General features: G+C 40.5%; 1 protein-coding gene across 1 annotated transcript; it reads left to right on the top strand.

The window, feature by feature from the left end:
- Positions 1-145: 145 nt before the first annotated feature.
- Positions 146-21856, top strand: slc1a7a (solute carrier family 1 member 7a). The gene is made up of 11 exons (XM_044043177.1): positions 146-645; positions 4197-4276; positions 10623-10838; positions 13908-13950; positions 14320-14551; positions 15300-15399; positions 15805-16038; positions 16248-16442; positions 19511-19645; positions 19975-20074; positions 20828-21856. Exons 1-11 carry the CDS (start codon positions 505-507, stop codon positions 21092-21094), a joined length of 1743 nt encoding a protein of 580 aa, XP_043899112.1. The 5' UTR covers positions 146-504; the 3' UTR covers positions 21095-21856.
- Positions 21857-25701: the final 3845 nt, after the last annotated feature.

Here is a 25701-nt window from a genome sequence, read left to right on the forward strand (position 1 = left end):
TACCACCAGCTGTCGGGGAGCCCCCTGTTGGCCACCAGTGGTAATGTGTAGTGTGTGTGTGGGTGTGTGTGGGGGGGTTGAAAGACCAAGAGGGGAGGTGACTGCCTGACTGACTGATAGATAGTGTGACAGTGTGATGCTTTTAGTCTGGTGGAATAACCAAGGACGCATGACAGAGCAGAAACTCCTCTACTTTTGGACAACTACCTCTTTCTTTTACCTTTTTGCTTTCTCCACCAACCAAATCCCATCCTATTCCCTTAGTTTTTTCTTCTTTCTTCTTGAACAATCCTTTTATTCTGCCTCTTTGGCCCTCATCCGTCCATCCTGCTTCACCTGCTGCTTCCTCAACCCTCAGATTCTCCCGGTGTGGCGGCAGCTGTTGGCTCTGCGCTGGTTTTGTATGGCTGAATAAGGGTAAAAGGGTCGGTTTTTCTTTGGGGGGAAGGGGGGGGGTTGCAAAGTTGCAGTCAGGACCAGGAGGAGCAGGAGGCAGTGGTGAGGATGGCAGTGGCTCTGAAGGAAGTGTGGGGGCGAGTGAAGAATGTCTGCAAGCAGAACGGACTTCTCATCCTCTCTGTGCTGGCCGTGGTCATTGGCTGTCTGCTGGGTTTTTTCCTCAGAGGCAAGCAACTCTCTGAACAGGTCAGTGAGTAACATGACCCTCCAACCCTTCAACCTGCCCCACCACCACCAGTCTACCCACACACTCACCTGCCCCTAACTTGACCCCTTCAAGTGTGGGAGCCCCTATCTTCCTACACTAAGAGGAATTCCCACACCACGGACCTCAATACAAAAGATAACCCAGTTGCCCTTTCCCTGCTTCGGCCTCTGTGCCCCAAATGTCACACAGACTCACAGATATTCACTTACTCCTCTGCGACCTCTAATTTAACCTTAAAGCCAGAGGTCAACGCCATATGAATCCCGAAACCATATTTTCGCAGTACACACAGTACTACCATTGAACAACACATCTATCATGATATTAGAGCTCGACTAATATAGGGTTTTCTATGGCTGGTGGTGATGCCAATCTTTGGAAATCACCTGTCCTCTGACTGGTGGCTGACATGTTTTCCCAATTTCATTTTTTTTATTCCCATCTAGTAAACTGTTATTATAACAAATATGAATAAAACACTGAAGTGCACTTATGTACTTCCAGGAGGACAAAAACGTCTGTTTGTCAGAGTTGGACATCCAGATTTTCACAATCATAGAATACTGCAATTATACCCACAGGGATATTAAATGGGTTTTACATTTGCTCCCTCAGAGATGAAATGAAATTTCATGATTTAACATGAAATTTTAACATGTGAAGACATGAGTGCTAAGTACAACATATGACCCTTTAAATTCTATGACATATAAATGTAACTAAACAATGACCAGAATGTGTGAATTTAACATATGTACAGGGGGAAAAAAGTGAATAAAAAATAGAAAACAGTTTAAAATATAATTTTCGCACAGTCCTGATAACAGCATAGTTCACAGTAGCAGCAAATAATTTTTGCACCGGCTATATTGCACATGGTTCACACGGCGGGGTAGTGGTTAGCACTCTCGCCTTGCAGCGAGAAGACCCAGGTTCGAGCCCCGGTTGGAACAAGGGCCTTTCTGCATGGAGTTTGCATGTTCTCCCCGTGTGTGCGTGGGTTCTCTCCGGGTTCTCCGGCTTCCTCCCACAGTCCAAAAACATGCAATGTGGGGATTAGGTGAATTAGACACTCTAAATTGACCGTAGGAGTGAGTGTGAGAGTGAATGGTTGTTTTTCTCTAGTTGTGTGTGTGGCCCTGCGATGGACTGGCGAACTGTCCAGGGTGTACCCCGCCTATCGCCCGATGTAGCTGAGATTGGCACAGCACCCCCCGCGACCCTCTGGTGGAGGATAAAGCGGTTAGATGATGACTGACTATATTGCACATGGATTACTGCACCATGACGGTTGATGGTTATTGTCAGTCTGCTCAGAGAAATGAGTCCAAAGATAATGTGATTGCTATTGCATGTATACGTGCGCACGCATGCTCCACATTTCCCGAGAGAATGAAAAAATATAATGCAAAACATCTGCACGGTTCGTCTGCTACAGCACACATGGACCTTTAGGTGCAAAGGGAATATTTACTTCGGTCTTTTTAATCAATGCAGAAGTGTCTCGTCAGGATTGCTCATAGTCTCAGAAATGTACTGTATCCATGGAAATGAACTGCCATAGGGCAGATTAGAGATTAGTCGCTCACAGTCACAAAGTTACCCTCAGTAGTCACACTGGCTGAATCGAAAGTGGAATTAAATTGTTGTAATTCAGGAATTAGACACTGCTGATAAATGTGGACCACCATTTTGCAGGCAGCCGTGTGATTACTTCCCAAAGCCTTTTTAGGTTTAAATTCATTTAAATGAACGTAAGAAAGAACAGACTGCTTCATTGACGGGTACGCTAATCTTAAAAGTCCTAAGTGCTAAAAAAGTAATTTTGTCAAATGTGGCTTTAAAGAAGAAGAAGAAAAATAATTAGGGTTGACTGAGGCAGGAAGGAGAAGTGTATGTAAGACGTTTAGCCGTTGCCAAATAATGTTTGTGCATGCATGTGTTGTTGAATAAGTGTAAACGGTACTGATATTGCTTTAATTAGGGCCCGAGCACTCACACAGCTCGTTTATTTTACAATTTTATGACCTTTAAATTTATAATAAGTTACTGTGTGAACAGACTGGAATTTAACCATTAAACAAAAAACACCCCTGGTTACTAGTATAATAATAATCAGCAAATTGTTGCAGAGAAGTACATTAAAAAAAAAAACAATTAATAAATAAATAAATAAAAAAAAAAGATGTATCACATATACATGACATATGAGTTGACGTGGTGATTAACAGAGAGAAAAATCATGTTTCTGTCTCTCCGTCACAAATATAAAAGCTGTGACTGGCTGTGCTTGTTCTTACTCCTTAGCAGGTTGTTTAGCAGGTTGTCAACAACACTCCAGAATAACTTGACTATAAGAAGAAATGAATTGCCTGTGAAAGCACATTTTTTATCGAATATTCTACTCTTCACTTCACATTTCCATGGTTACTGTTTTCTTCATTGTGTCTTTTGATCAAAGCAAGTGCACACGTCAACTGGGTTTGCATGAAAGACAGATAACATCATCTCGACAAGGACACACAATCATTTTCGAAACATGGCGCTTTAAAACGCACATGGACGGCACTGGAAGGCCTGGTCTCAACCTGTCACAAACGCCTCTGCGGAGAGACCGTAAAAAGATTAATATAAATGTGTTCAAATGTAAAATGCACAATGTATAGAATGTACAAATGCAACCTTTCCCACGGTTTTGCAAAAAAGTAAAATGCTAATGTTTTTCTGGGAGAGCAATCTGAAATATCCATGCACTAGCCATTAAAGCAGGGGTCTCACATTCATTTAATTTGACCTGGGGGCCACTGAGTGTCTCGTTTGGTCATTAGGGGGAAAAAAGACACCAAAATAATAATATTTATGATGATAGTTCACAAAGTTTACAATATAAATATATTTATGATACCAAAAAAATCCATAAATAACTCATTATAAAGTGGCACAGGCCGTGAGACGTCTTAAAAATAGATGGTGTATACTGTGTTCACGAAACTGCAAAACTCAGAAACAGCTGTCAGCAACTCCACTTTTCCCTTTTTACTCTTATTTTAAAAGTGAATGTTGTTTTATACTTTTTCAGTGTACTTTTATTGTGGTTTGAGGTCTTATAGTGTAATAAGTGTGATTCATTCTATTCTATTCTATTCTATTCTCTATATTAGCTTTTCTGTATTGCAATTACAGCCTTTGTTTATTTACACTAAACCAGAAACTCCAACATGTTGATCAGCGATGTAACATGTCTTGTCCTTCTAACACATCTTCATGTACACTGAACTATATATATATAGTATATAGTACTGTATAAGCAAAGCAGACACACACACACACACACACCAAAAAGAAACATCCTGCACATCTGTGGAATTTACAAGGTAAAACTGAAGTAAACACAAGTTTCTTAAGGATCTTGTATGTGAACGTGTGAGGAGGAATGTACAGCAGCTCACTGCAGAGAGATTATTATATCAGTTTCCTGGTGCTTTGTATTCATGAGGTACAAACAGTGTTTTTCTCTTTCTGCTTGTAGGAGGTGAAGTACTTCCAGTTTCCTGGAGAGTTGCTGATGAGGATGTTGAAGATGTTGATTTTGCCACTTGTCGTTTCCAGGTGAGAACAACACAGCTTCACACACACACACACACACACACACACCTACTGGAGTAGAAGAAATGTGCTCAAGAACAGGTCACGTCAATGAATCACATATAAATCACATATATAAGTGTTCTCTTCCTTCCTTTATGGACACACAATTAAATCACTCCATACATTTCAGATGGTCCAGAATTCAGCCCCTCATTTCATCACATCACCCCCAGTTCTACAGCAGCTGCACAGAATACATTTCAAAATCCTCCTGTGCACATTCAAGGCTTATATTTGGAATATAAGCCTTGGAATATTTTTGCTTTGAGTAATTCCTTTTTTTTTTTTTCTTGGACGCTTCCTCCAACCCACATAATTGTGAAGTATAAGAGATATGAACATTAGCTGGCAAAGAAAGAACAAATCTCACCCTTCAGTCAAGGACAAATGTTTCTGCCATCAGGCTCATGTTGTTTGAATTTATCTTAGTGGCGGTGTATTTACGAAAGTTCCAAATGCCGTATTGAAAGACATAATATGGCTTTGAGGCAAACGCAAACGAAACAAAGCAATGGATTCGAATGAATGAAATAAAATAATCATTTTACCTGTCATTTAAAAAAGAAGAGATGGACGTTTTGGAGGACAGAAGCCTCAGGTCACAGAGTTTATTTTCTATTTGACGTCATAGCTCTTTATGCTTCGCCACAGAATTAGTTGGGTATGTGGATGAAAAGCAAAATCTAAACAAGACCACACCCAGTTACCTTAGAAATATTGTTTTGGATGCACTCTTAGAAGAACGCAGGACGCCAGATTCTCCAGTTTGACTATTTTAGGCCCAAAGCTTTTAGTTGCCTGCATGAGGTCAGTGATGTCAAACATGCAAAAGAACTCCCAAAACACACCATGCAAACGCACTGGTTACATGCCGGCTGCTTTGTGCAATAAGCTACTTACAATCTATGCAACAGCAAAGACTGGATGAGAAGTTAATCCTCCCTGCCTCTCACTGCTGTCTCTCTCTCTCTCTCTCCGTCTGTATCTCTGCTGGTGCGGACCGTGGCTCTCTCTTGGGTGTTTCATATTGGAGGCAAAGGCCGGAGGGCCACAAGATTATTATTTGTGTATTTATGTGTGTTCCTGTCCCTACCCCACCAACCCTTCAACGCCCCCACCCCACAGAACAGACGATGATTCAAAACGTGAAGGCAAAGACATGTTACTTACATCTAATCTGAAAGGGCGCATGCAGGCAGGCAGACTGCAGCAACACTTCAATTCAGAACATGGAAATATAAAAGCACTCAAGGCACAAGCATTCAACACTGTGACAATTGGCGTGAGCTGCAGGAGCGACGACTGAGCGTATAATACAAAATGCACTAGTTGAGGGAAAAAGCTCGAGCTCATTAGTTCACAAATGAGAGTTGTCGGAGCTGTAATCAGTGGTGTCATTTAAACAGCACCACACCAGTATCCAGCTGGTTGGTACACCGTCCGAGTTCATGTGTTTCTTGTCTTACCTGGTTAGTTCCCTGATTAGTTCACACAGTGCATGGTACGGCAGGGCTTATCTCGGGGTAAATATCTGCCACAGCCCGTCAGTACAGCCTGCCTGTTCCCTTCACTTCCCTCCCAAGGACCATCTGCGCCGGCAGAAAAAGCAGAAACCAGATTATCCCATGAACGTGGCATGCAGCATAAAGGGCCAGTCCACTAACTGCGTCCTTATGCGGTACACATCTTTTATTTCATTACAACAATGTTTTGAATAGAACAATATTCAGTTTTTGCTTTTCCTGGTTACTGACAGCATTCATATTTTAATGAAGCCCTTGGACGCTTTTCATCAGTGCTTTTGTTGTGAGCTGAGGATCGAAGTGAAGAGCACTTTAATAAGCAGCCTCTGCACGAGCATACTGTGACGACAGTTTTAAACCGAATATTCACTTACAGGGACGGAAGATTTCATTTCCATGACAATCTAACCATATATGTTGACTGTGGTCGCCAAGCACATGTGTAGAAATGTAGGAAGCAATGCATCGTGGAGTCATATTGACTAGTTAGAGTGGTGAGGATGCAGCACAGCACACAGGAGTGTGTCCTGTGTGTGGTTTAAAAGATTAAAGAAAGCACATACTGTATATCCCGGAGACATACGTTGTTCGTATGTGAAGTCACCATATGTGTTTGCCTCTCAGATGTATGTAATTCTGCAGCCATGTGTGTCACAGATTCACATTTCCAAGGTGACGCGTTTGGATTTGGGCGCATGTCACATGCTCGGGAAGTCATGGAAGGAAAAAAGAAAAAAAAGTCAAATGATTGTGACTCATCAAACGTGCCATATTTCCTCCGCCTGGACATTGTGTTGCAGCGGTGTGTGAGTAATAGGCAGCCTGAACTGCAGCAGTTACATGGTCTATCAGACATCAGATGGACATCTTAAAATGACATTTAATGCTTCAAGGATGTCTCCGCTCAGCCCTCCTGTTTCCAAGCTTGTTCAGGAAACACGGTGGCCCTCGCACATAAGAAAGGACGCTGAGGAGTTGTTTGTCAGCTGACAAGGTGTCATTTCATACAGCCAGTTTATGGGGGCGGACTCATTCTTCTTCGTTTTTATTATAATTATAAGCTTCTGCTTCAAATCCCATTTACACTGCTGTCCGTTTTTATGTTTGACTTGCAGTAGAAACACGGTTACACACGCGATGGGGGACTCAAGTGCCTCAAGTACACATAAAAGGCTTGTTCTCAAGGAACTGCAACCAAGCTTTTGTTTTTGAAGTCACTGAAACACTTGTACAAAGCTACGTAAAGATATAAGATAAGACACATGCGTAGTATATTGAATTTCTGCCAATAAGTAATTTATATGGTAAATAATACACAACTCCTCCCACATATTCAGGCTTTAAAAAATGTGTTTTTTTTCGTGTGTATATGACGTAGCAATAATTGTGCAGAAGCCACAAAAATAGACCTTTCTTCTTTTCTTTTTTTTTCATAAAAGCGAACAAAGTGGACCAAAGTTCAATCCACTTTTAAACATTTATTAGTACTTTTTGCTGCAGCGTGTTGATATAGTTGGTTCATTAGATTCTCTAGGTTGGGCTGAAAAAAAGGATATAAGTCTGTATTGCACATTCTTATGGCCGGACATATAAGGTATGCGTTAGGTTGCGACAGTGGTTCTCAAAGTGGATTCCAGGGACGCCTTAGAGTCCATGACCTGTAGCTTGGGGTTACGCAAAAATTATTAGCAATAAATAACAGCCAACAAGTGAGGAAATGGACTTTGGAATGCTTTCATGACTGAGCTGCATGGGAAAGAAATGTATGGCTGTTTGTGCGGATGGTGCAGCACCAATGATTGGGGTTACTTCACGGATAAAGTCTGTTAACCCTAAGATTATTGTAACACAGTTTTTACTCTATTTAAAGGTGATTGCATGATTTTCTCCTTGGCAAGAACTGACCTACAAGTCCAGGAGAAAGGCTGAGATAGATAGATAGATAGATAGATAGATAGATAGATAGATAGATAGATAGATAGATAGATAGATAGATAGATAGACAGAAAGGATTGCGCTGTCCATGCAATTTGTCTGTAGTGTCTGTAGTGTCTGTGATATGGATTTATAATCACATTCTTGCTACATCACACTTTGCCTTTGTTACTGACTGGTGCCCTAATGGCCCACCATTATAGACATTAATGTGCATTACCATATATACAATACAGGATTCATACACCATCATTACATGAAATAACTCACTGACTGGTAATGCATGGGCGTGATCTTTCATTCATGAGCCATTATTCACCACTTGAGGCACAGAAAGTCTCTCCTTCTTCTCCTTCTAATAAAAATTACTATTTTTATTTACTCATCAACGAGGAGGGACAGCAGGTAAATAAACCCTGATATGTTCCCTGTAGATGATCATCATTACTTAATCAGTTACCTGACATCTTCTCTTTCTTTTCTATCAATGTGAGAAGCAGTTGGGGGGGTGTGTGTGCACTCCATTTGACTGTTAGCAAACCACTTAGCGCATGTAATCAGCACACACGTGTAGGGAGCTGCCTTAAGTAGGATTAAACGGCTGCTATCAGCGGTTTATTCCATTGATTCAGATCAGGGAGCACAGTAGGTGGAGAACGTCGTCACTTATCAGAAATGGCTCGAGGACAGAGGACAGAAAACTGACTGTCATTTCTGATTTTCTTATCAGCTTTCTCTTCAGAATGTGTTCCTAGATCAGAAAAATATCACATATTCATTATGTCATTTTTGCCTATATATACAAATGCACTGTGCGTTGGTCTTTGAACTGCACTGGCAGCATGTGCTGTATGTGCTGAGCCGTGCAACACTCATGGCTGCCATTTACCCCGTGGGGGTTCAGTGTTTAGTAAAGGTAGTAAAGGTTCTATTTTATGTTACCTGCAGTACCTACACCAACTTATATGCAAAAGTCTTGTAATAATGACTGTCAACCATCAAATCTGATTAGAAAATCGGTTGAACATTATGGCTTGTAATCTGAATGTAGCCCCAGAATAAAATAACTACTTTATTTACGAAGCATAGCATTCTTGTATAAACCAGATACTGCAGATCAAATACTGGTAGGGCATATTGATATATGTATATCACAAAATGTCTACCAGCCCTTCAAAATGAGACCCGGAAGAAATTTGTAAAACATACAATCTTGCAACAGTTACTGAGTAGTAAACCAAAAAGAGTCTTAAATAAATCAAAACTAAACAAAAAGTGGCTAAATCAAATTAAGGCAGGAATGGGAAAAAAAGAAGCCGAAAATCCAAAATATCTAACTTTTTATACATATCAAATGTCTGTTATGTTACATCAAACTATTGAGTCCAAGCCAATCAGCTCCACACAACTCTCTGTGTGTTTCTCAGTGTAACGGTGCATTGATTTGGTGTCACTCCCACAGTGTGATGATGCATTTTGTGCCTCAGATGACAGAGGCGAGGCACAACAGTTACATAGTGCCAGACATGCAGTTTGACTGTGGCTGAAAACACCAACAAGCGCTTATGAAAAGCTTTAGACACGGCAAAGCCTGCAAAGCCAAGACACTCGGTTTCACTGCACAACCAACAAAGAGACTAAATAACCAAACAACGCAGAGGTGAATCTCATCAGGACAGGGCACACAATCACTATCCTTGCGTCTAAACTGCACGGGTAGTCTCGGACTGACTGAACATTTACATCACTGTGCGGATTCTCTCCAACATGTGACAATAGGACAATCACGGAGGGGTGGAAACCTTGTGTCAGACGTTCCCCAGGCGATAAAGAGACAAATGACAGACACGCATTCACGTAGTCAAGACAAATTGCACAGTTGACATGGAGAGAATGTTGTGAGCCCAGCTCAAGAGAATGGAGAGCTCCACAACCATGTGTTTACTCTCTTCTTACTTCTCTTCTACCTTCCACACACCTCCCACATTTGTTGCATCACACCTGTACGTGCTGCAAACAGCGCTGAGCTCGCTTTGCAGTGAATGCTGGTGCAGTGAAACTGTTTTAAAGCTTCCCATTCAAATTTTAAATTGCACACTTGTGTCATGATTTACTTACGTTTTTCTGGTAGAAAAGGAGGCACACAAATCTCCATGTGACCACACTGAGGAGAGGAGAAGAGAAGCAAAGTCAAAGAGAGACAGGCACATTTATTATTTTATAGGATTTACCCAGTAAAACACACACTGTATGTCTAAATATACCCAAAGGAGAGGACAACAAATTTGTAAGAACATAATTAAAACTGCAGTACATAACATTTGTTTTTTTTTAAAGATATTGTTGCCTTTATTAGACAGGTCAGCATGCATGAAAGGGGGGAGAGGGGGGTGAGTGAGAGACCACAGGTGGAAGTGAATCTGGGTCACCGCAGGTGGCTTCAGCTCTACCATCTAAGCAATCCATTAAATAAGAACAACCAGTGCTGACAGCAACATGAAACGAGATGGCCGCAAACAGGATAGCGTTTGACTGAAAACACAAAGCAGTGCCAATAAAAAAAAGTTTGATAAGTCAATTCTTCTGCTCCAAGAACCAAGTGTGATGGGATAAATGCTCCTTGCTGAGCCTGTTTTCAGATGAAGGACGATATGATAGCAGAATATTAATTGGGTTGAAACTGAGCGCAGTGCCACTGTCAGTTTGATGCAGGGCCCTCAGATCTCTTTTGCCTGAGGCCCCAAAGATTTTTGAATTGACTCACAAAGTCTCAATTTCTAATAAGATCTTTTGTCTGCATGCCTCTCTGACTCTTTGTCTCCTTCCCTGTGTCTGTCTCTGTTGGTCAGTTTGATGTCAGGTCTAGCTGCGCTGGACGCCAAGTGCTCCAGCCGCCTGGGCATCATGACCATCTCCTATTACCTCTGGACCACCTTTGTTGCCGTGGTCGTGGGCATCGTCATGGTGTACATCATTCACCCAGGAGGAGCGGCTCAGAAGGAGGACTCTGAGGAAAGCAAGAAGCCAATGACCAGCTCTGCTGATGCTTTACTGGATCTCATTCGGTAGGAGAATGTCAGCAGTAATTAAACGAAATGGTACACAGAAAATAAGCAGTGAAATGTCTCTATTTCAGTGTATTTGATACCTCTTCAAGACCTTTTCTGGCATTAACACAAGAGTCCTAAGAAGAATAGCTGTGCAAATGTGCATGCGTGTATAATTTAGGTCTCCGGTCCTGCACATGGTTCCATGTGGACTGAAATGAAAAAGCCTGAGGTCACACTGTAAAGCCTGTAGCCTCGTGTGCCAGTGGGTTAGTGTGCTGAGCTAATTAGAGCTGCTGAAGGATGTAGGTGCTGTGTTTGAGGCATAGGTTAAAGGTGAACCTCGGTCAGTGCCACAGCGGGAAAACAGTGTGTCACTGTGACAGTTGGTCACAGGGATAAAGACAACAGGCTTTAACGCCGAGTGCTGCTCAACATCTGACTCCACCGCCAGAATATTTCCACTCATGACGACGGTTCCTCCTAAATATAAAGGAATATAAAGAGACCATGTGTTTTGAATTCAAAGGTGAGCTCAGGTTTTTGTCAGTCAAAAGTAAACGTTTTCATATTTTTTTCAGTCTGGTATAATACGTATGAGATTTTTAACAGAATCAGATCACATAGTGGTGAAAAAAAAAATGCAATCAAATTGTACACGAAGAAAAAAAGTAATAAACTCAAACTCGCCAAGCTCAGGAAACCACTCTGTACTGATCATGAGGCAATGGCAAAGTGTGTGTGTGTGTGTGTGTGCGTGTGTGTGCGTGTGTGTGTGTGACGGAGGACAGCTGTGCTTTGGATTTATCTCACAAAGCTTCTTTACAGCCTTCATCTATCATGCAGCCATACTGTAGTGGAACACACACACACACAAGCTTGACTCTCCCCCCCTCTATGGCCGTAGGTTTTATTTCTGTGTGTGATAAGTATTCATAATGAGCACAGTATTTATATATATATATATATATATATATATATATATATATATATATATATATATATGAATACTTGGATTTATTCGAAGGGGTCAGAATAGTTCATTAGCCTGCTTTGTCATCGGCTGAACGGGATACTCTGTCTTTGCCATATGTTTATTGTACGTCACCGCGTTGAGTTCACATACTGGAAAATACAATATGCCCTTTAATCTCTCTGCATGTGCAATGTGCTGTCTGAATTTTGATTGTGTTCTGTGTTGATGTGAGATTTACTGTCAGCAAGCTCTGACCCTGACCCAGACAGACTGACGGACACTACAGTGCAGTGTGTGTTGGTTAAAATGTAATCTACATATCAAATCACGGACATATAACACTACATGCCGATGGCATTATTTAGTCCTATCTAAAAGGATGACAGTAAATAAATGGATTGCTCCATTTTATAAACAATTTGCCTCGAGCGAAACAATTTCATCGACATCTGATGATTTAAAGGGATTATTGGTAAACATGGATGAATCCTGGTCAAAACATTTAAAATTAAACTGCGGCATTCTGCAAGGTTCAATTTTAGGTCCCACGCTTTTTTAATTGCTTCACTTTACCACTCAGTAATGGAGGCATTGCATAAGTATCCAGGGTTATGCTGAGGACACTCAGCTTTACATTACTGTGTCAAGGTTTTAGTTATTGGTCACGAGAGCCAGAGAGAGACATTAATGTGCATACTTTTAGAGAATCATTGATGTCAAAATGAATGCCTGGTAAGCATAATACATAGAAAATGGCTCAATATTGATCAGATTTGCTTTTGATATAATATATATAAACTTTGAACCTTTTAAACCTTTAGGTCAGGGCAAAAACATGTGGTGAGGGCAGCATTTCATGACATTTAACTGAAGCTTTTATTTTATTCTACAGATTGACACATTCTTTTATCTTAGTCCACTTTACCTCATCAGCGTAACACATTTAATAATTTTAATAATTAATAATAAAATGCAATATTATTCATCGTTTCATCTTCATTTTCCTCAATTTCTCATCTCTGGTGCATGTTTAATTTCTGTTAATCTTGTATGATTTTGGGGGACTGTGATTTTTGATGAGCGAGGATGAAAGGTGCTACAGTATATGAATGAATTAATTTAGATTGAGATTTTTATCAAACATCTTTCATTTGTTTCTTCTTGTATTTAAAAAAAAAATAGGCCTTCTATTCTAAAAGAAAAGGCCTTCAAACTGCCTGCTGCGCTTCCAGGCTGTATATTTTGAATATGTGTATATGTGACTTTAAGGTTTGAATTTTAGATATTAACTAAAACTGTAGAGTTACACTGTGTGGTCATGTTAAATAGAAAATAATAATAATTTTAATGATGCTCCAGGTTACAGAGCTCCAAATTCTTTACAATGTTCAGCATTTTATTTTTAAATCTCTTTCCTAGCCCAGCAAAATTGCTATGGAAACTGAAGCATTGAAGCATGAATTGATATCACATTCTGTCAAATGAATTATTGTGTTTCACAATGCTGAGCTCCATACATGTTCACACATGGAGGACCTGTGATCCAAAGATGAAATCATTTTATAGAAAATGAAGAAGCCTCTTCAAACTTAACTCAAGCAAACAACAAGCAAGTCCAGTCGCCTACACCTAACTACAGAAGAACATGGAACAGAACCCTAACAGAGCAAGATGATACACTTAATTAGTGCACCTTTGTTTGGGTGAAATACAAGTGACTATGTTTCATTCTCACACAATCTCAGCTGCTTTCAAATAGAGAAAAACTAGGTCAACAGCGCTAAAACCATTAGGGACAAGATGGGATTTGACATGTAATTTGACAAAGAAAAAAGGAAGATACAATATGTGAATAGTCCAAAATGGAGAATAGCATCTTATCTGTCAGGGATCTTCATCGGAGTTGTTAATATTTTTGCAAAATCCCCAAGACGAAACTGAATGAAGCACTACATCAAATACACAACATGCCACTTAAAGTGACTTAGTTTCTGCGACCATGAAGGACATTTTTAATATTCTTTTTTGCTTTGTCACTATTTACATAGTAACTATACAGCCATCCACTCAGTAAGTGAGTCTAATGCGTTTCTCGTCTTTCTGCTCCACAGCAACATGTTTCCCGCAAACCTGGTGCAAGCTACATTTCAACAGGTGAGCTGAAAAAATATGTAGCGTACATACATACCTGCACCCATATGAGTGGTATTAATGTTGAGGAAGGAAAATTTATGCTAAGATTGTTTTAGAATTTAGAACATGTTGACAATAATGTAAGCATGCTTGCTCTATTTACTATACTTTTCATCACTAGTCAATACAACATAAACAACTGAGATGTTGGTATTTAAAAAACACACGACTGTAATGTGATTCTTCCAATTAAATATTAATCACCTCTGAGCTCATAGGTGTCATCATTAGAGTTTGACACATTTGTTTTGCTGCTGTGTTGTTGTTTTTTAATGTCGATGTTAATTCAATGACCTGATGTTTGTTTCTTTTCTCTTTTTTTTTTTTCAGTACCGAACGCAGAGAGTCCCCGAACTCATCCCCAAACCAACATTGGCTCAGCTCCTGGATGAGACCACCACGCGTAGGCTCTACATCTACGGCATCCAGGACGACAATGGCACGGACGTGCAGAACTTCTCACTGGACCTTACACCGCCGCCTGATGTCATCATGAAAACATCACCGGGCACCAGTGAAGGCATGAATGTGCTGGGGATTGTGATTTTCTCCGCAACAATGGGTAAGTGGTTGACATGGAGGTGACACATGTCTGCACAGAATAACATATAAAACACATATGTGTAGATAGGTGCACGTGTGGGTCGATGTGTAATTGTCTGGTTTAAGTCTTGGCACATTGTGTTACACTCCCATGAGAAAGGCAAATAACACAAATATATTCTCCATGTGAGTTGACATTATTGTAGCTTTCCATCTGCATTCATCACAGAAAATACGCAATGTTTTATTCATGCCTGCATGAATAAAACATTGCAGATTTTACTCCCTACATGTTGTTTATGTTGTTGCTGTTTTTTCGATTGTATCCACTCTGATTATACTTTATTTTAAACATATTTTTTCGATTCCTTTCACTTACTCTTTGAGGCCTTGCAATGCACGAACATTCACGAAAATTGCAATCTGAGTTTTAGGGCTATCCGATGAATATTGCAGGAAGTATAGTTTTCACATTTTGTGTTCCACCCAGACAGATGCCACCCTCATCTCCCATTAAACTTTATGCAGGTTACTATGGCAACCCTTGTAGGGGCCAAAAGTGTCTTTTGAGTGTCTATTGGTCCACAACAATACACCGTAAAGCTAGTCATTGGGCCACCTACTGGCAACAGGAAGTAGACCTCAAGTAACAAACATAGTTTAATTTATATGAAGCTTTCAGGGTGAGGTCTACATTTGCTATACGTACTCTGACATAACAAATTATTGGTGGCCTTTCTCTAGTTTGTTTTTGTTTTTTAATCCAGGAATAATGTTGGGAAGAATGGGGCCCAATGGGAGCGCTTTGGTCAACTTCTGCCAGAGTTTGAATGAAGCAGTGTTGAAGATTGTTGCCATTGTCATCTGGTAAGTGTTGTATGATTAAATGTAAACAACACGTATGTATAGATTAAAACCATTGTCAAATGAGTTCACACAATGTTGATAAAGCCTATAGTCACAGAGGAGATTAGATCTTGACGTCAGATCCCCGCCACCCTCATGTGGAGGATAAAGCAGTAGAAAATGAATGGATGGATGAATGAATGAATGAATGAATGTTTTCCTTCAGTCAAATTGTACTTGACCCAAAGTGAACATCATCAGGAAAACCTAAAAAGCATACTGTATGTAAACTTTGCTGGACTTAAACACAGCGCCACAGAGCTGTAACCACATTGAGTAATCAGTCATTTATTGATGGCTTTTCTTTTCTTACTGCTGACATGACGAGTGGTGTGTGAATAGTAAGGACTCTTCTGTCCCTCACAGGTATTTCCCCTTCGGTATTGTGTTCCTGGTTGCTGGGAAGATCCTGGAGATGGACGACCCTTCGGCCATGGGGAAGAAGCTGGGCTTTTATGCCATCACGGTGGTAATGGGCTTGGTGTTGCACGGCCTGTTCATCCTCCCAGCCATGTACTTCTTCATCACTAAGAAGAGTCCCATTGTTTACATCAGAGGCATTCTCCAGGCCCTGCTCATCTCATTGGCCACTTCCTCCAGGTAAAGTGAAGCATCTGATTTTTGACTTTTGGGTAGTAGTAGTAGTAAAAGTGATAATAATAAATGTTTTGTGACTGTTTTCAATCATGTATATTCCACCTCAAGGTTGTAATTTGCATTTTAAAGAATAGTCCTCTAAAGAAAATGAAGAAACCCAGGACTGGCTCTTGTCTCTGAAGGCGTGTTAACATTATGTTTTGCTGCTGCAGCTCTGCCACGCTGCCTATCACCTTCAAGTGCCTCCTCGAGAACAACCACATCGACAGACGCATCATCCGCTTTGTGCTGCCTGTGGGGGCCACTATCAACATGGACGGCACAGCGCTCTATGAGGCCGTGGCGGCCATTTTCATTGCCCAAGTGAATAATTATGAGCTTGACTTTGGGCAGATCATCACGATCAGGTAAGACTCTCGAATGAATGTCAGCAGGAAACGGAGGTTAAAAATGCACGGCATTCTCCTGAGTAAAAATAAATAACTAAAATGTTATTGAGTGTATAGGAGGATTTTACTGAAATGTAGTAAAGGGCAGGGGTTAAAGAGACATCCCACAAACTTCAGAGACATCATGTCCAGTTAGTCACACGGTGTAATGTTCATCTTGTTAAAGCAGTGCTTTAGTGATGCTGAAGATTTTCTGCAGGAGTAGATGCTATTGGACGTTTCCAGAGGGCTGCAGTGTGGGAAATGCAGTGCAATATTTAGCGGGATTGACCTTTCCTTGAGTTCTTCAAGTACACATCTAAACTTTGTTTATTGAACAATTTCCTGTAATTTCCAATACTCTATTAAAGACCATACATTAATCATGGAATATCATTTTAAAGTGCCATTAAAATGTCTTATTATTTGGATGAGAATATGCACTGTAAGTAAAGCTAAATGTAATTTAATTCTACTCTTCTATGATCTGGAATAACTTCATTGAATCTCTAGTCACTAGGTTTTAATTCTTTATTAAATCTTTATTCCTAATATTTCGGATTTGGGTCTTCTTACTAGCAAATTTGAGAACAACTCGTCCTAGTGTGAGACAATATGAGCAAATTTCATCCGGGTCAAAAATGGCAGCGGCACACTTGTGGTGAGCCACATGTGAATTTATCTAACATCACACGTTCAGTTTAATTCTGAATTAATACAAAACTATTATGGGATTTACTCAATACACATATATGTAAATGTCACACAGATTACGCCTCATATGAGCTTCTTAGTCTGATCTGATTTATGCTAAATCAGTCTGGAAGCCCCAGGAACACAGACAGAAACACAGACAGACTGATAGACCAACAAAAACACAAACAGCCCCCGTCGCACTAACACAACTACACTACAACTGTCAGCCACAGGTAAAACAAGCACTCCCAGGTCAAGAAAAAAAATCCATGTTCCTCCTGATTTGATTTACTACTGTGATAACATTAAGTAGACCTCTCCTTGTGGCTGCAGTCTGTGCACATTCCCTCGTAATCCCTTGGCGGTAAGACCCATATGACCTGCATTACTCATCTCCCTTGTCACGCAGAATTATAATAATTTTTCCTCTCTGCATCCTGTTCCCGCGCTGTTTGGCCGATGACCATGGAGCTGCTCCATCTGCATGCTCAACCTACTTCCATCCTCATACTTATTTGCCGTTCCTACAAGCTGAAGGTTGTCGGCCTTCAGACTGTTTAAGGCAACATTTGTTTCATGGGCTGCGAGGAAACGATGATGTACCAAATAGATAAATCACTAAAAACATGAATAATAACGATAGAACAAGGGGTGCAATTGTGGCTCAGGTGGTAGCAAGTTGGCCTTTGTTGTGTAAGTTGTCGGTTGTACCTGAAATCACGTTGTTCAGAGAGAACATCCAGAAGAAAGAATGAAAATATAAGAACATGCTCAGCTAAAAAGTAGTTCTTGAGTTTCTCATTAAAGAGTCTAAATTTAAATGAGTGTGGGCAGCCTGTGTCAGACAGTGACGCACTGCAAGAAGGTTGCTGGTTGTTAGTCTCTATATGTTGGCCCTGCGATGGACTGGCGACCTGTCCAGGGTGCACCCACCTTCCAGTGTCAGCTGGGATTGGCACCAGCAGCCCCGCGACCCTCATGTGGAGGATAAAGCCGCAGACAATGAATGCATGAGCATTAGACTGTCATCTGTGAAAGGAGATGTTCACATACAGTGCCTAGATACATGAAAGAAGCCAGGCTCCGTCATTACCAAGCCAGCAAAACCCTGGGGTCAATTTATTAACACACTAAACTGAGAAAAACAATCCAAAGAAAGACCATGTTTCCCTCACAGCAGCTTTGCTGCTTGATGCATGTGTGGAAAAAAAAAAAAAAAGCAATGTCAGTGTGCATCCTCTCCTGGACAAAGACCAGTTTGACCTCCTTCAAAGTTAAAATATTGGAAGGGCCCAGAAAACAGGTGCGTTGCAACAGACTGCATCGCCTTCCGCTCGTTTGTGCACACGGCTCCTTTGAAAAGAATGCATTTGTGTGTCCAAAAGATGCTGCGTGTGAACAACCGCTAAGATGAATGTTTGGTTTCTAATTATTTTAGGTAATTGCGTCTTTCTTGTCTTCCCCAAACCAGAAATACAAATGTGATGAATTTAACAGCATATATTGTCAAAGGGGCATGCTATGATTCTTCCTTAGTCTGTTGTGTAACAGGCTACATTCGACAAAAATAAAACAGCCTATCTTTAAACACTTTTTTAGCTCATATGTTCAAAATCTGGAACCTGGGACTTCAAAGAGTGGTGTTCACTTGTGTGTCATTTACAGCTGTAGACAACCTTGACAGGCACGAAGACCAAGAAATTAATTGTGTCATGTACGTGCGTCAGGTATCCTCCTCGAACATATAGGTCAACACTGTCAAGGCATTCAGCTCATCGTCACCACCCACCACTTAAAGGACTACAGTATCTCTGAGTCACAATGTCACCAAATTATAGAAGGACAATTGGGATGAAAAAATTGTGGATCGTGTAGGCTGCTCATATGCTTTTGTGAAATCTTTTTTTTTTGCTGTCATTTGAGTGCAAGTTACATTAAATTTATAGAGAAGTACAAGTGTAAGTATAGCATGTATTAATGGAAGCACCTTCAGAAAGGTCCTTTAATGGGAATTGACTTCTCAGCTGTTTTTTTAATCATTAAATTCTACCCCTTTCATATTTAATCCACAGATATAAGAAGACAAAACAAGATCAGATGAGACTTAAAATTGTCTTGCACAGCCATACTAGACAGACATAAGACAAACTCAGACACAGGACAACGCAGCCATAAAAATGAAGTCCATAAAATAAATTAAATACATTCAACTTCCTCAGCGGCCTAGCCAGTCCTTCATAGGGGATTATTTTTGGTTAAGAGTTGAGAGGGGATTTGACCTTTTTTGAAAACTTCTTCCTGTTTATTATAAGAAAAATAATAGCACTCTGCTCTTCTGTGTGTTCTCCCAGCATCACTGCCACTGCAGCCAGTATTGGTGCAGCAGGAATCCCACAGGCTGGACTTGTAACCATGGTGATCGTGCTGACCTCTGTGGGTCTGCCTACTGATGACATCACTCTCATCATTGCTGTTGACTGGGCTTTGTAAGTAAGGATTAGTCTTTCCACCATGAACAGGTCAACTCAATCAAATCACACTGGAGGATGTGTATGACATGTAGCAGTAAGGTTTAGTTGATGTCTCTAACCTGGATGTTATAGACGTTACATGCATTCAGCTAAATGCACCTAGGTTTCCTCTGATTCAACTCTATTCCCCAAAGGCTTATAAAAAAATCTATCTCTTTTCATTTTATCCCTGGTCCCCATCTTGTGTACGCTATATTTATGTATCTGGAAATCTATATTGTAAGCTTATATGTTGTGTAACCCTTAATCATTAATAGCTCAAATGACTTATTTTGATTGTCTAGGGATCGATTCAGGACCATGGTTAATGTAATGGGTGACGCTCTGGCCACAGGCATCATGGCTCACATCTGCAGAAAAGACTTTGTCAAAGAGGGCGAGCAGGTGAGAGCATCAAAGAGCAAATGAATGGATTCTGAGTTGGCAAAAACTTCTTCCTTTCTCATTTCTTGCTATGCCAATGCTGCCCCACACTGCCGATCATGGCAAAGCTTTGCTGTCACCACCCAGCCTTCGCCGTTCTAGATCAGTCACAAACAGGCTTTTTATTCAGCCAGTGTGTTAACATGCATGTTAAAAATCCAACTAAGACAACAATTTGGTTTTCTCAATGTCTGTCAGTTAGTCTGACTATTTTCAAGCTAGTCTTAGTCGGACTAACATACCCAGAAAATGTGATTCGTAGTCTGATTACTCCTGCATGTATACGCTTAGTCGGACTGGAGTCTGACCTGGAAACTCTCCCAGAAAGGTAACAGGAAACAGTTTCAATACACACAAGCTTATAGAGAGATACAGCACCACCTACGGAGGCGGAGTCAGACGCACACGGCCAAAAAAATAGATTTTCTCCTCCATATGTATGCTCGTACTCGGCAAGTTGTCCAATTGTCTGTCTTAAGTCAAGCTACAGCCACAGCTCGTGTTTAGCTTGAGATCATTTATGTTCAGAGGTTTTCCTGTTTGGCACTTCCTGTTCGGTTTAGCACGCCGCTTGGCACCGTTTTGAGTGTTGCTGAATTATTCACAAATACTATAATACTTATGGGTAGTATATTTAATTTAGGCCAATAAAAATCCTGTGTGAATTGAAAAGCTGACTTTCTCTTCTTCTTCTTCTTCTTCCTCATCGACCAGGTGCCACTGATCTGCGAGACCAAACCCATGATAAGCATCCAGCAGATGATGACCTACCAGAACCAAAAGAACGGCTGCTACCAGCCGCCTCCACCGGGCAGCAAACACGACCACCTCTCCCCGGATGTGGCTCGCCTGATCCAGCTGGAGGAGGGGATTCGGCCGACGGAGAAGAAAAAGCACGCTCACTCCTCTCATCATAAGAGGGATCACAGGGACAAGGACCACTGTTCAGTTGACATGAATGGGCTGGAGACTAATGTATAAAAGCTGCTGCCCTCCTAATAAGTGAATGGCACATCCAGAGCCACAGAAGCCGCAGGAGAGAAAGAGAAACTGGAGAACTGATGTGATCAGGTTCACACGTTTTATCGGAGAGCCGCCAAGAATGAGTGAATACAGTGACCCACATTTGATTGTGTATGTTATGAGTGTACATATTTGTCAGAAGTGTGCTGCTCTGGCTGGCCAACATTTTAAACCAGGGATCTAATCCTGATCAAGGTTTCACATCTTCTTGGAAACTGCGAGTCTCTCAGAGGAGAGAAAAAGGAAAGCACATTAGTCAAAAACAGATGTACTAAAAGGAACATTTCCCTTTGTGGACTACAAATATATATATAATCTTTTTTTTTATTGGTTTCAGGGTTTTTTGTCCTCAAAATCAATCTTTGCCTGCTTGGAATATTTTTTTCCAGTAGATTCTCTGACTCAAAGAAGCACACAACAGACACAAAAAGGCAAGAAGCAATAAAAGTGAATTGTGAACATGTATTTAGGCAAGCATATGGAACAGTTTGGTTTTTTAAGAAACAACTGGCTCAATTTTGGGGGGAGAAAAAATTGCATTCTTTACAATTTCCCCAGTTTTCTCTCAGCAACAACTTTCCCTCACACTCGTTTTCACTGCCTTGCTGTCCTGAATCCAAGGGGATACTGCAGTACTGTATGGTCATTGCCACAATGAAGGTAAAATGAAGATATAAACGATGCTCAATATCATAATAAAAATGAAGATGAGTGTTTGTACTTGTGTTGAAGTCATGTCGAGTCGTCTCTGAAGCCCATTGAATTCCCTCTTTGCCTTAAACAACCAAAGCAGAAACACGTGGGACCAGAGCATTAATACTGCTGCAGACACTCAACACTAACAGGTTGATACTCTGAACTCTGTCCATATGTATGTGATATAAGCTGTTCAAGTGTATATTTCAAATGTTTAAAAAAAAAATAATAATAATGTACAGCACAGTTTAATACCATGTCAGTATGTATCAAAAGCTGCCATCCTGTATTTGTATCAAGAAACATTAGCGTGTAGTCTAAAATTTATATTTAAGAAGAAAAATCATGTACCAGCACTGTAAAATAAGAAAACTCAGAGAAATGAAAAACATATCAAAACATACAAATGCCGTTCGGTTTGTGTTATTTGTAAAGTTGTATTGGGAGATATGAGAGGAGAAGAATCAAAGTAGTATTTAAAGCCATGACATTTTAAGACATCAAATGACCATAATGTGCCATCAGAGACTATAAAAACACGTTAATGCTTTCATTTGTGAGTCGCAAAAAATGTTAAATTTTGGTTTGTGTTTTGGTCTGTTTGCACCACTGCTCCAAGCACGTCAGCAGACAAGATGCCTACCATGCATCAGAAAGTTACCACACCTAAAAAGCCTCCCTACCCCTCTCAAAAACGGCTCAACCATGGGAGAAGTAGGGGGAAAAAAAAGAAAGATCTGCGGTGGAAATGTTAAAATATAGCTGGCTATAAAAGGAGAGGGTGTTCATGACAGACGTTGCAGGTGTGGATCATTTTCTCCGTAGCAGGGAAGCAAAACAGCCAAGATTCGCTGACAGTCTCGCTCACTCATACACACACTATACGTAAATAATGATTTCACAGTCTGTTATTGTCTCCTTGTCACCTCCTCTCATCATGTGATAATTCTCCGCTGTGGCTCCGAAGCACACACCTGCACTCTCACGCTCCGCTTGTTGCCAACACCTTACTTATTTGCCCAAATTATCCCAAATAGATTTGTTGTTGATGAAAGGAAAACAGACGGTGGAAAGGTTTGCAAGTGCAAAAGTTGGCAATCCCACTCCTGCAGGGAAGCTGCTGTACATACAAGTACATTTATTTGTGTTTCTATCTTGCACAGGATTTACTAGATACTTTTTTAAAAAAACACTATTGGTGAGATAGTGGAGCCAAACGGTTAGTGTAGTGGTTAGCACTGGTTGGAACAAGGTCCCTTTAACATGTTGTCCCTGTGTGTGTGTGTGTGTGTGTGTGTGTGTGTGGGTTTTCTCTGGGTTCTCTGTGATGGACTGGTGACCTGTCCAAGAGTGTGACCCCACCTTTCGCCCTATGTCAGCTGGGATTAGAACTAGTGTCCCCCATGACCCTCATGTGGAGGATGAATGGATGGACAGTGAGATTAAATATAACAGACACAAGACAATCACATGGGTAAAGAACAGTGTTGGGACCTGACATGTTGTGAGTGGTTAGTGGGGATGAGGTTATTGTAACGGGAGTTAACAAATAGTCTTAAAATTGTTCGATATAAACATACAATACAACACAATATCATATCATGTATTTGAATGTGCGTGCTTTCTTACAGCAGTTACAATAAGAATACAACAATTCTGTTAAATAAATGCTGTTATATCCACTAAGTGCATTTAATACGGGGAAAAAAATGGCCTAAAACAGATACTATACAGAATATAAATCTTGATTACACAAGACGTCATTTCATTTGTTACTCTGCTGAAACCAAATGGCTTAGACATGAAGCAACAGGAACAATCTTGGAACAAGATTGGGTCATAAATGTCACACCGTCGCCAAGACAACCCTCCAGAGAAAATGACAGTCACCTTCCCTGTCCGAATGATCAGAAGAAAGACATTTATTGCACGCAAATACATCTGAATTAAGTACATTTTAATTTAATTAAACTGGATATGGTTCTGTCAAGTGAAGGTATACCTTGTTTGTTACTTCCAACATTTTGTTTCTCCTTTATGGACACAGAGATTGTGTCCTTTATGTGGGAAATAGCTCAATGGTGGGGGAATCTTAAATTGAGTGCTTTAAATCCATTTATCTCAAGGCACTTTGCAGAATAAGATTATTTGACTTTTTATAGAGGGAGTGCATGGACCAAAAGAAAATAAAGAAGTGGGAAAAAGATACAGTGCATAGAGATTGACATTGAAACAGAAATAATTTCACGATTTACATAATTTAAAAAGTTACACAATTGTTGCTGTACTGGTTTTTCTTACATTCACTCAACCAAAGCATTTGCAAGCAATCATACCATCATATGTCTACACGAACAGTGAAAACTGAAGTCAATTTATGGAACGGGTCTTTTCAGAATAGAAAACTTTACGTTGAGCCAGGGTTGCTTCTTTGAGCGGAGGCTGAGATTCTTAGGGTGACATGACATGAACCAGGCTGGAAATCTGCAGCTAACTCCACTCCACTTCACCTCACGCCACCTCATAGTACTGCACTTGTTATAGTTTATCTGCTAAAGACTCATTAGCTCACTGCTAATGGCCAGTGTGAAGGCCAGGAGTCATGCAGCCTGTGCGGCCACTGTATATTGCCATTTGGCCAGCTGGCCACAGGATATGAGGAGTTGGCCAGATCGGAGCAATTAGGAGGACAAGCTGTGCAAGAGCGTGTGTGTGTGTGTGTGTGTGCTCAAAGTCATTATCTCACTCTAACATGAGATTTTGGCAGGGCTTCTTATTGTTTATTATAAAATAATGTGAATTTTCTGCTACCACACTCTTGTTTAATACTTTTTAAGTTGCACAGATTACTGTTTTTATGCTGTAGTATATGGTTGGGATATGAGGTAGGTGTACAATATGCACTGATGTTATTACACAAATTAAGTTCCTTTTAGATACAGTACATTTAGTTTTGCGGCAATTAATATATGGCCATGGTAGGGAGGAAGATCATTTTATGGAGCATTTAATCATATGGAATAGCCCGAACAAAATAACTGCCATCTGCAGGTGCCAACAACAGGTGTTGGTCGCAAACAACACTTTTCGGGAAAACTACTGCCACGAAAAAGGCTGATGCAGAGCGATTCAAGACCAGAGTGAACATCAGTGCTGCGTTGCTGCTGAAAGTTGGCGACAACTGAAAGCCAAGAAATGGCTGCAAAGTGGTGGCTCTGGTTCTACTTTATGTCTTTGTGATCTTTTGAGAGTATGTGTCATTTTCCAAAAATGTATCCAAAAACCTACCGATGCTACGCAGTGCTCGTGGATCCGTGTTCGGTCCTGGGAAGGGAAGTCTAAAGAAAAGGGGCTTGGACTTTTGAATTCAAAATGTTGCCTGCCCTAAGCCTGCCTCTTTTTCCAGGAACTCCAACCCTACCTTTAAAGCATTTTTTTTTTTTTCAATTTAAATTAGATATACAGTATATAGTGTGTAGTATCTTGCACATCATGGATTGTGTCAAAGCAAAGCAACAGAGAGAAAAATAGAGGGAGAATCAGTTGGGATCAAACTTTTAAAAACAGCTCATGAGTAACTGCAACTACAAAAACAGAATATAACGCAACTTTTGAAAAAAGACTGCAGATCAATCACTTAGTCGGGAAGTGGAATAAATAAATGAATGAATGTATTCAAATAGATAAATGCTGCCTGGTTCATTCATCTGTCAAAACAACCTAATGCACAGCCTGCGTGAAAACAGAGTGGGCAACTAAACTGTAACTCCAGCAAAGTGCAAATGATGTTGCATTAACATTTCTGAAGTAGACACTGTGGTACCTCAGCATTATTGCACTTCTTTAAATGCAAAATGATCAAATAAATC

The sequence above is a fragment of the Solea senegalensis genome, linkage group LG1, assembly GCF_019176455.1.
Source record: "Solea senegalensis isolate Sse05_10M linkage group LG1, IFAPA_SoseM_1, whole genome shotgun sequence".
Taxonomy (NCBI): domain Eukaryota; kingdom Metazoa; phylum Chordata; class Actinopteri; order Pleuronectiformes; family Soleidae; genus Solea; species Solea senegalensis.

Excerpts from the sequence above, each read along its gene's own strand:
- slc1a7a (XM_044043177.1), top strand. The coding sequence starts at position 505 with ATGGCAGTGGCTCTGAAGGAAGTGTGGGGGCGAGTGAAGAATGTCTGC. Across the intron at positions 4,277-10,622 it reads TTGCCACTTGTCGTTTCCAG|TTTGATGTCAGGTCTAGCTG; the intron begins GTGAGAACAACA and ends TCTGTTGGTCAG. Across the intron at positions 15,400-15,804 it reads ATTGTTGCCATTGTCATCTG|GTATTTCCCCTTCGGTATTG; the intron begins GTAAGTGTTGTA and ends TGTCCCTCACAG.